This window comes from Salmo salar, chromosome ssa12 (assembly GCF_905237065.1).
Source record: "Salmo salar chromosome ssa12, Ssal_v3.1, whole genome shotgun sequence".
Classification (NCBI taxonomy): domain Eukaryota; kingdom Metazoa; phylum Chordata; class Actinopteri; order Salmoniformes; family Salmonidae; genus Salmo; species Salmo salar.
In genome coordinates, this window is record NC_059453.1 from 74,888,137 (window position 1) to 74,900,537 (window position 12,401).

Genomic DNA, 12,401 nt, shown 5'->3' on the forward strand with positions numbered 1-12,401 from the left:
ATATGTGTGTATGTGTTTGTGGCTGAATGCACGTTTGTTTATGAGTATTTCATACATGTGTTACTGCATATCACCAATCTTAGTTTGAGGCCATCATCATAGACTGTGCTACAGCTCCTCCTCCTCTCCCTCTCCCTCTCTCTCGTTCTCTTTCTGTCAGTGTTTTCCCTATCGTGCTAATGTTAATCCTGATTATGTACGCTGTCTTACTGGTGCAGAATGAGACCAGGGTTAATGCCATTTAACCAGACATATTTCCAAATGCCCGGCTTTTGTTTCAGTGTCTAATCGTGTTTAATTTCTTTGTGTTTTTGCAGGCGCATGATGGTAGGTTTGACAACTAACTATGAAAAATGTGATGGTGTCCAAAATGACTGAGCCATGACATTTCACTGCAGAAAATAAGCAAAATCGCAGAGGTCAAATACTGTATCTCCCATTCTTCCCATGAAGAAAAATGTAGTGAGACTGTTAAACAGCAAAGCACACACAGGTGTTCAGATACTAGCCCATCAAACACTACTATATAGACCATGAATGCCTCAAGGCAATGCACAGAACTTTCTGAATACCTATGAAAAGAATAGAGGTAAAAACTGTGGTTTCACACAGTAGAGAGGGGAGGAAGGACATAGACAAGCAGAGAGACAATCAAATACATGCTCCTCTGATCTTCATTAAAATATACTATTGACCCCAAAGCTCACCATTGGAAACGATAGACAGACTATGCAATATTGTAAACATTGGACGTTCTCTGGGACACCTGCCAGTTGTACAGTTGTTGCTCTGAGAGTTACACTGGTTTCTGTTTTCCTACAGTAGGAGGTGGATAGGTGACTGGCCTACTCTCTGCTATAATTCCTCCAATAGGTGCGATATGAAAGAGGCTTAAACAGAGGAGAAGAACAGTAACTGTTCCCAGTGTCACTGTGCTGTCTGCTCCATCCACACCCAGAGACCGCAACACTGCTCTGCTCCACCAGCTTAACTCAGCCTGCTTTGGAACTGTCTTTCATTACATCACTCACCCACACAGAGAGAGATCTGAAAAAAAGGTCATGACAAAGGCACACTTTCCCTTTTAAATTAACACTTTCTCCATTGGTCATTCGGTCATTGGTCTCTTGAAGAATTACAATGATAGCTAGGTAAGATATGATGACCTGCTTTAAAAATGTGAAGCATTGCATTCCTGAGAAAACGGTGGCATCAGTGGTGGTAGATCTACCATTTAAAAGTCCAATGCAGCCATTTTTATCTCAATTTCTGGGTAACAATAAAGTGCCGTCCGATGATTGTTTTCAATTAAAATGGTCAAAAAGAAACACAAATTTTGCCAGGACTGTCTCTGAGTGGTCTGAAGGGGAGGAGAAAACCGAAAACTAGCTGTTATTAGCAGAGAGGTTTGGAACTCTCTGTCTTATTAGTCTGTTATCTGATTTACCACCTGGGGATGTCACCAGGCAGGCCAAAACTCCATCCCACCAAAACAGACTGAAATTTCAGGTTTCAAACAGCTCTTACACTAAAAGGGCATTATCATAATTTTCACAATTTCACAGTATTAGTCTAACCTCATAGCGTGGAAATATATATAAAACACAGAAAAATCCAATGTTTGATTGCGGTGGGCCTTTAAAAGTAGGCTACAGTTAATGCCGAACTCCTAGTGTGTGAGACGCTGTGTTGTATGTGATCGTGCTTCCACACCTTTGTTTTATTGATGGAAAAACGTATGTTAACAGTTACTTTTCATGGGGAAAATGATCGTACAACGTAAGGCCTTCTGCAGGGGTCTATAAAGGTAAGCAGCCCTGAACTTAGCACACCATACAGTAAAACTGCCATCTAGTGTCTAGGAAACTCAACGCAAGAGATCCTTATTCAGATAGGCAATGGGTCGAGGGAGATATCATTGACAGTTTCCTGTATATGATTTATATCATGCAGTTGTCTGAAGTAAAAAATATATAAAATAAGGACTTTCCATTCTATGATGATGATGGAAGAGCAAAATCAAAGTACTCATCTCTCGTGGGCAGATTCTGCAAAGTTGACAAAATTACACAAGATTTTACTTCTGGTTTACCCGAGATTAGCACCTTACAGTTGTTTTTTGTGTGTTTATTTGCCTGTATGATGAACATAACAGTACTCCACAGTAGAGACTCAATGAATATGAATATAATACCTCTTGTCAGATCTCTAGATGATGGTTAAATCTATGAAAAATAATGGTTTCATGTCCCTGATGATACATGTGTTGCTGTATCAGGTGTGGTTATGGAGGCAGGACTGATTTGCTTTTCTCCAGTAGGCTACACGTGTTGGGGTACGCAGGTGTGAGTGCTGTGCTGTGGCTGGTCAGCACATGTGCTAAAACACACTTTTGGTCTATTGCCCTAGAGGAAGATGAGACTAAACTGAAGAGGACGTGACAAAACTGAACTAATGGATACTGTGTACTTTCTTATAATACTGCCTGCCCAAAACCAGAGAGGAACACACAACATAATCCTTCACTCTTAATACATTTCCTTGACATATCCCCCTTTTAGGGATATTTTTGCTTTGCCATCGTCATCCCAGGATTATAACTGTACGTTTACAGACTCTTTCTTAGGCTGAAGAAAAACAATTTGAAGTCTGTATAATCCCCAGCTATTCAACTAAAGCCTCTGATATTTTCCACCTCTTTTTGTGTGACCAGCAGGGGGCGTTATGACTGTAATGTCTTCTTGACAGTGGGTTAATTGAGACACTGTAACTATGGTGACAAAGACACCCCACACTGCCACTGGTCAAAGCTTTATATGATCATTTAGTTTAGCTTTTATGTTATTAACACTTTAATTGGAGATTTAATGCACTGGCTGCGTAGGCAAATGTTGATTAGAGACACAGAAGTTTAGATCCTTGTGGCTGGTTAATTTCTAATTAAACCTTAATGTGTTTGTTGATGCTCTTACTGTGTAGTTTTAATTGGCCCGCCCTTATGGCGAGGAGTTGACAAACAATGTTTCCAGTCATTTTGACTACTGTAGTAGAAGTTAGTTGCCGGTTGTTTTCAAGTCAGCATTAATATTAAGATGGTTATAACAATCCCACCAGTTTCTGAATTATCGAATTTTACTCTCCCTCTGTCTCTCTTATCACCCACCCACCCACACACGCATGCACACGCACACGCACACACACGCACGCACGCACGCACACACGCACGCACACACACACACACACACACACACACACACACACACACACACACACACACACACACACACACACACACACACACACACACACACACACACACACACACACACACACACACACACACACACACACACACACACACTGCTCTGTCACTCTCTGGTCCCCCAGGTACTGAACCCAGGTGTGCTCGTTTCTGCCTCTGCAGCACATTTGCAGTTTGTCAAAGTATGTGTGATGAGTTTGGATACCTGCCAGTGTGTGTGACAGATTCTCCTTGATACTCCCATCCAGGGGAACCTAACGGATCCTGTTCCAGCACCAAGGAGTCTCCCCTAAAACCCCCAGAGGATTTTGATAGGGATAAGACAACTCCCCTTAAGAGCTACAGTAGACAGAAGGTGGGCATCACTTTAACATGACAGTTATCATGTCACAGAATCACCCCTATTCACCTCTTCTCAGAATCTTAAAGTGCAGGAAGAGAGCGAGTGTGAGTGAGCGGACACAGCTGCGATCCCTGCAAAAAATCCCTTCAGTTGCTTTGCATCTATTTGCAGCCTTTTCCCAGCATTCTCTGAAGGGTGGTGGCACTATGTGCTGGTAGAGCGATGCGAGTTGACCTTGGAATGGTCACATGCAGCCTCCTTCAAATGAACAGTGGCTCTTCCTGAGAGGGGCAAAACGTCCATTTGCACATTTGGGGGGAGAAAGCCCCTCTGAATCTTCAGGTGGTGACATGACCACTCTGGAGGCTGTGGTCTGGTCTGGTAATGATCTAAAATATATATATTTTATTTAACCAGGCAAGTCAGTTGAGAACAAATTATTATTTTCAATGACGGCCTAGGAACAGTGGGTTAACTGCCTTATTCAGGGGCAGAATGACAGATTTTTACCTGGTCAGCTCAGGGATTCAATCTTGCAACCTTTCGGTTACTAGTCCAATGCTCTAACCACTAGGCTGCCTGCCGCCCCAAATGAGTATAGAGGTGTTTGCCTGAGTTTACTTAATTAATATTCAAACAAAATGTAGTTACTTGGCTGAAGGATATCTATTATTAACATGAAAAGAAACATACACACACAAACACAGAATCGTGACATTTTTTATTAGATATGTTGAGATGGCACCTGTGCTCTGTGGATAAGTGATTATCTAAATCAATATCAGTCAACGTCAATATCTCCATATGGTCAATCATTGTATTGACCATTGTTTTGACCCTGGCAAGCTTGTCATTTTCTCAACATCTAAAAACGTATGGCAGGCATCCCTTTCAGACACAGCTGCCTGTGACTTGGCTCGTGAAAAAAATCACATCCAACTAAATGGATAAAGTATGCATGAGATCCTCTATTCTTCCTGCTGACTTCCTTTAGATTGTCTGTGGTGCGAAGATTAGCCAATCAGATCTAACAGTTTCCTAATCGCTAGGACAGCACTTCAGGCAGGCAGAGTGAGAGAGCGTGAGAGAGAGAGGTAGAGAGAGTGTGAGAGAGAGTGAGAGAGAGGGAGAAAAGGAGATGAGAAGAGAGGGAATGTGTGTGAGCAGGAGAGTAAAACAAGGGGAGAAGGAGGGGTGGAGTGAGAGAAGAGATGTTGTAAAATTAGCCACGCTGTCAGCCTGGTTTTCACTCGTCTCTATTGGAATTGTAATCTCTGTGGTAGACTCAGGAATCCTCGCTCACCATCATCTTGCCTGCAGGTAGTTTACAGTCCAGCTCTCTTCTCTCTGCCTCGGCTGGCTAATTAGAAGACAAATTGCTCAACCTCCAGCGGGCTGGCTAGGAATGGCTATCGCATAGAAAGGTATGATCATATCATCAGAAAAAGACAAGGAAAAACAGGGTTCTGTTTCATCACAATAGTCACACACAGAGAATCAACATTTTTTTATGTCAGGCAAAATATACTTCACCCATGCATTTAAATATGACTGTACACTGTGACTAAACAGGAGTACAACTCAGTCTTGGAAACAGTCCCTGCTCCACATTACATAACATTATGGCTTCAGCGAGTCTGAGTCACGTTCCTATTGGCCCTTGGCCATGCTGACTGTTTGCCTGGGCTTCACACAGGGGATCCTTCAGTACCACAGAATACTCAGAACCATGCATGTACAATGGGAATATAGAGAATCACATCTAGTCCATTTCTATCTGCAATGCTCTCTGAATGTTTTGTTCTTGGCAATTTAGGTTTATTTGTCAAATTCTATAAGAATCCACATAATTTATGTAGCCTTCAAGTAATAGAAGTTGCCTAAATATAACTTGGAAAACCCATCAGAATTACAGTTCTTGACACAAACTGTTGCGCCTGGCACGTACTACTCCGTTCAAAGGCACGTAAATATTGTGTCTTGCCCATTCACCCTCTGAATAGCACACACACACAATCCATGTCTCAATTGTTTCAAGGCTTAAACATCATTCCTTAACCTGTCTCCTCCCTTTCATCTACACTGATTGAAGTGGATTTAACAAGTGACATCAATAAGGGATCATAGCTTTCACCTGGTCAGTATGTCACGGATAGAGCAGGTGTTCTTAATGTTTTGTATAGTAAGTGTATTTATAGTCACTTTTGATGCTTTTAGAGCCATGGTGATTTGGGTGTTATTATTCTGCACAAAGCACAGCCATTTGAGATGGGCAGAAGATGACAGGCTCATCTTGAATGGGCTAGAGTGATGGTCACAAGGGTTAATGGCACTTCACAGGATTTTTCATTGTAGGGTTTTTCTTTATTTTTAGTATTTTCTACATTGAAGAATAATAGTGAAGACATCAAAACTATGAAATAACACATATGGAATCAAGTAGTAACCAAAAAAGGTGTTGAACAAATCCAAATATATTATGTATTTTAGATACGTCAAAGTAGCCACCCTTGGCCTTGATGGCAGCTTTGTATTCTCTCAACCAGCTTCATGAGGTAGTCACCTGGAATGATTTTTCAACAGTCTTGAAGGAGTTCCCACATATGCTGAACACTTGTTGGCTGCTTTTCCTTCACTCTGCGGTCCAACATCCCAAACCATCTCAATTTGGTTGAGGTCGGTAATTGTGGAGGCCAGGTCATCTGATGCAGCACTCCATCACTCTCCTTCTTGGTCAAATAGCCCTTACACAGTCTGGAGGTGTGATTTGGGTCATTGTCCTGTTGAAAAACAAATGATAGTCCCACTAAGCCAAAACCATATGGGATGGCGTATTGCTGCAGAATGCTGTGGTAGCCATGCTGGTTAAGTGTACATTGAATTTTAAATAAATCACACAGTGTCACCAGCAAAGCACCCCCACACCATAACGTCTCCTCCTCCATGCTTTATGGTGGGAAATACACATGTTGAGATCATCCGTTTACCCACACCACGTCTCACAGTTGGAACCAAAAATCTTCAATTTGGACTCCAGACCAAAGGACAAATTTCTACCGGTCTAATGTCCATTGCTCGTGTTTCTTGGCCCAAGCAAGTCTCTTCTTCTTACTGGTGTCCTTTAGAACTGGTTTCTTTGCAGCAATTTAACCATGAAGGCCTGGTTCACAAAGTCTCCTCTGAACAGTTTATGTTGAGATGTGTCTGTTACTTGAACTCTGTGAAGCATTTATTTGGGCTGCAATTCCTGAGACTGGTAACTCTAATGAACTTATCCTCTGCAGCAGAGGTAACTCTGGGTCTTCCATTCCTGTGGCGGTCCTCATGAGAGCCAGTTTCATCGTAGCACTTGATGGTTTTTGCGACTGCACTTGAAGAAACTTTCAAAGTTCTTCAAATGTTCTGTATTGACTGACCTTCATGTCTAAAAGTAATGATGGACTGTCATTTCTTTTAGCTTATTTGAGCTGTTCTTGCCATAAAATGGACTTGGTCTTTTACCAAATAGGGCTATCTTCTGTGTACCCCCCTACCGTGTCACAACACAACTGATTGGCTCAAACTCATTAAGAAGGAAAGAAATTCCACAAATTAACTTTTAAGAAGGCACGCATGTTAATTGAAATACATTCCAGGTGTCTACCTCATGAAGCTGGTTGAGAGAATGCCAAGAGTGTGCAAAGCTGTCATCAAAGGGTGGCTTTTAATGAATCTGAAATATAACATATATTTTGATTTGTTTAACACTTTTTTGGTTACTACATGATTCCATATGTGTTATCTCATAGTTTTGATGTCTTCACTATTATTCTACAATGTAGAAAATAACAATCCTTGAATGAGGAGGTGTTCTAAAACTTTTGACCGGTAGTGTATGTATATTTTACATAATACACATTTTCTTAAAAGGGCATTGTTGGTTTAAAGGGCTTGTAAGTAAGCATTTCCCTATAAGGTCTACACTAGTTGTATTTGGCATATGTGAAAAATACAATTTGATTTGATTTGAATGAGGAGGTGTGTTCTAACTTTTGACTGGTACTGTATATTTCTACTTATACGACCTTACAATGTGTGGTGCCTCGATCCAACATTAATGCACGAGAGATGCAATCACATCCCCTCAACCAACTCCGACGTGGGGAGGAGAGGCCGTTACAATCGGCAAATGTGGAAGCCATCGTTTATTTCCGTGAAGCCAATCCCAGTCTGTCTCTATAGAGTTTTATTATTCAACAAGCCGAAGAGAGCTCGGGTTTTTCCGTGCAGTAGCAATTAAAGCCGAGAGTCTTTTGCGCGAGGCACAGACATCAGTCGGTTTGGGTAGCACTGTAAAATTGTTTACGCCTTACTGAACAAATAGATAAGTATTTTGAAAATGGAATCACCTAACCAGGTATGTTTATTGATTGTAAATGGGGTTTTGTCAGGTCTCAAAATAATGTGCGTTAAAAGGCAATTATTCAAATTTGTCAAATGATATACTAATAGTTATGGCTATTTGATTAACAATATCGTTTTTGTTTTCATGTCATTGTTGTTGTCATTATTCCCTTAGCTCGTGTCTGTTGGAACGTTTCAAGTGCTTAAATTACCCCTTGGATTTATCCGCGTTTTGGAATGGGTAAGTTGAGTGTTTGCAGAAACACTTATTTGTTTTGTTTGAATTAACTGAACGATAACATGTTTACAGTAGCCAGTCAATTTATTGATCCTATCTATTAGTGTCTGCCGATATACAGCCTAGCTGTATACATTGCACAGTCATATTTGCATTTGCTCACTGAACCCCTGTGCGATTTCATAATTGAGTCTTTGTTTTGCCTACCTAAGCGGGCTTGTTGTGTTTTTGAGAGTAGCGTTAGGCTATCCTGTACGTTTTGTTTTCATTCATTTCCATTACTCTCAGGTGAAACTTTTTATTTTCATAATTGCGTTCTGTGTCGTCTATAGTGATGTTCCACTTTCTCTGACGAGGAACCATCCCAGCGCACGTTCAATCAGTGTGTGAACAATTCGCTTTACATTGACCAAATGGTTCAAGTTTATGTAATGAATTGCTGCTCTATTACGTAAGGCTAGTGTGGCTACTAGTTCGTATTCACTGGGAGGCTGGTCTGGTCACATTGGTTGTTTAGGTATAACGGTTATTCACGGTGATATTTGTGGGTCAGTCTAAAATAGCAGGCAGGTGATCCAAAACGTTCAGTCAGTCAGAGCTCGTGTGTGTGTGTATGTGCGTGCGTGTGCGAGGTCTCGTGGAATAAATTGCATCCTGTCACATATGGATAAACAGTAAAGGAAAAGCAGCACTCTAGTAGCTTTGATGCAATGATGTATTGACCAACGTTTCAACAGCAAGCTGTCTTTATCAGGGGTTCACGTCAAAACACTGCAAGTCACTGGTATATATTTGGTTTCCATAATTCCATTGTAATCATGGGTGACTGTGGCATTATATAATTTGTCAATTTACAAATAACAACAATATAAAAACATGAAGGGATATAAAATTATCATATGCCGCCTACAATTCCATCATAAGTAGCTCTCAAAATTGTATTGACTTTTTACAATGTTATTTAGGCCTACTTATCTAAATTACAACAGTGACATGGCTCAGGGGTCAGCTGTTGAATTGAAGTATTATTTTTTATATAACAGTAGACAGTCAATAATTGACTGATGTTTCAGTATATGGTGACTGTTTGCAGAACACACACACACACACACACACACACACACACACACACACACACACACACACACACACACACACACACACACGCAAACAGCTTGAACTTGGTGGCTTCTGGGGCAAGGGCTGACAGAGCTCTGAGAATGTAGTGGTGTCACAGTGACATAGAGACGACAGTTTCACTCTATGAGTGTGTTGAAACAATGCAGAGGACTAGAGGAGGAAACAGCATCTTTCCCATAAGGAGCAGAGTGACACAGAGACAGCCAACCCACTGGCACACTCGGATGCACAGAGTGGTTAAATTGGTTCAGCTTAATTTGTAGGAGTGGCCAGGGTCAGAAAAAAAAGAGATGACCGAGATGTAAGTAAAACCAAGTAATCTTCAGTACCTTTACTATTACTGATTCTTATTAGCAGTTCTGATGGCCGGTGTCTTGGTCATTCTGCACAATATTGAATCCTGAGGAGTGTGTGATAATCTATTACTCAAGTCATATGTCCAAATGTATTCAAAGATCATCAAAATAGGAAGAAGTTGAATTTGACTGAAGTGCATTATTATGCATCTGAAAGCTATGAGTGTATTTTTGCCCCAGATTATCCTTGTTTGCCAGGATAGGGCCCTCAGCAGTCAGTCAGTATTAGGTTGCTAAGAGAAGGACAAAAAGGATTTGCTTTCATGGAGGACTTGTGAGGATGACCACACAATTTATTTTCATAATTTTTTATTTAACTAGGCAAGTCAGTTATGAACAAATTCTTATTTACAAAGACAGCCTACGCCAGCAAAACCCTAGTCCGGACGACGCTGGGCCAATTGTGCACAGCCCTAGGACTCCCAATAACAGCCGGTTGTGATACAGCCTGGAATTTAACCAGGGTCTGTAGTGACACCTCTAGTACTGAGATGCAGTGCCGTAGACTGCTGCGCCACTCAGGAGCCCTAGTGTACCAATCATGAGCCAAATCTATTCGTGTTCTACCCAAAGTTGCAAAAGAAACGTTGTGATCTATTTAATAAACACAAGAGACCAGCAAAATGGATAAAAGAGTTTGTTGGTATAGCAGGAACAGCGGCATCTAGTCGTCAAAACCTGATACTTTCACACTACTTTATGGTAAATAATAATCTCCCATGCATTTCCACCTGGCTACCCCTACCCCGGTCAACAACTCTGCACCCCCCACAGCAACTTGCCTAAGCCTCCCTCATTTCTCCTTCACCCAAATCCAGATAGCTGATGTTCTGAAAGAGCTGCAAAATCTGGACCCCTACAATTCAGCTAGGCTAGACAATCTGGACCCTCTCTTTCTAAAATTATCCGCCACAATTGTTGCAACCCCTATTACTAGCCTGTTCAACCTCTCTTTCGTATCATCTGAGATCCCCAAAGATTGGAAAGCTGCCGCGGTCATCCCCTTCTTCGAAGGGGGAGACACTAGACCCAAACTGTTACAGACCTATCTCTATCCTACTCTGCCTTTCCAAGGTCTTCGAAAGCAAAGTTAACAAACAGATCACCGACCATTTCGAATCCCACCGTACCTTCTCTGCTATGCAATCTGGTTTCCGAGCTGGTCATGGGTGCACCTCAGCCACGCTCAAGGTCCTAAACGATATCATAACCGCCATCGATAAAAGACAATACTGTGCAGCCTTATTCATCGACCTGGCCAAGGCTTTCGACTCTGTCAATCACTGCATTCTTACCGGCAGACTCAATAGCCTTGACTTCTCAAATGACTGCCTCACCTGGTTCACCAACTACTTCTCAGATAGAGTTCAGTGTGTCAAATCGTAGGGCCTGTTGTCCGGACCCCTGGCAGTCTCTATGGGGGTGCCACAGGGTTCAATTCTTGGGCCGACTCTTTTCTCTGTATATATCAATGATGTCGCTCTTGCTGCTGGTGATTCTCTGATCCACCTCTATGCAGACGACACCATTCTGTATACATCTGGCCCTTTTTTGGACACTGTGCTAACAAACCTCCAAATGAGTTTCAACGCCATATAACCCTCCTTCCGTGGTTTGCAACTGCTTTTAAATGCTAGTAAAACTAAGTGCATGCTCTTCAACCGATTGCTGCCCGCACCCTCCCGCCTGACTAGCATTACTACTCTGGACGGTTCTGACCTAGAATACGTGGACAACTACAAATACCTAGGTGTCTGGTTAGACTGCAAACTCTCCAATAAGCATCTCCAATCCAAAATGGAATCTAGAATCAACTTCCTATTTCGCAACAAAGCCTCCTTCACTCCATTCGCCAAACATACCCTCGTAAAACTGACTATCCTACCGATCCTTGACTTCAGCGATGTCATTTACAAAATAACCCCCAACACTCTACTCAGCAAACTAGATGTAGTCTATCACAGTGCCATCCGTTTTATCACCAAAGCCCCATATACTACCCACCACTGCGACCTGTATGCTCTCGTTGGCTGACCCTCACTACATATCTGTCACCAAACCCACTGGCTCCAGTTCATCTATAAGTCTTTGCTAGGTAAAGCCCCGCCTTATCTCAGCTCACTGGTCACCATAGCAACACCCACCCGTAGCACGCGTTCCAGCAGGTACATTGCACTGATCATCCCCAAAGCCAACACTTCCTTTGGCCGCCTTTCCTTCCAGTTCTCTGCTGCCAATGACTGGAAAAAATTGCAAAAATCACTGAAGCTGGAGTCTTATATCTCCCTCTCTAACTTTAAGCATCAGCTGTCAGAGCAGCTTACAGATCATTGCACCTGTACATAGCCCATCTGTAAATAGCCCACCCAACTACCTCATCCCCATATTTAATTTTTTTCTCCTTTGCACCCCAGTATCTCTACTTGCACATTCATCTTCTGCACATCTATCACTCCAGTGTTTAATTGCTATATTGTAATTATTTCGCCACTGTGGCTTATTTATTGCCTTACCTCACTAATCTTACTTAATTTGCACACACTGTATATAGACTTTTCTATTGTGTTATTGACTGTACGTTTGTTTATTCCATGTGTAACTCTGTGTTGTTTGTGACAGACTGCTTTGCTTTATCTTGGCCAGGTCGCAGTTGTAAATGACAACTTTTTCTCAACAGGC

At 41.9% G+C, this 12,401-nt stretch overlaps 1 protein-coding gene across 1 annotated transcript in view; it reads left to right on the forward strand.

Annotated features, from left to right (window-relative positions):
- The first annotated feature begins 7,705 nt into the window (after positions 1-7,705).
- The window catches only part of synpra (synaptoporin a), a 48,636-nt gene continuing 43,940 nt past the window's right edge, over positions 7,706-12,401 (forward strand). Inside the window, exons 1-2 of the mRNA XM_014133436.2 lie at positions 7,706-8,001; positions 8,164-8,229. Of these exons, the coding sequence (XP_013988911.1) occupies positions 7,984-8,001; positions 8,164-8,229 (84 nt within the window). The 5' untranslated portion in view covers positions 7,706-7,983. The remainder of the gene's footprint in view (positions 8,002-8,163; positions 8,230-12,401) is intronic.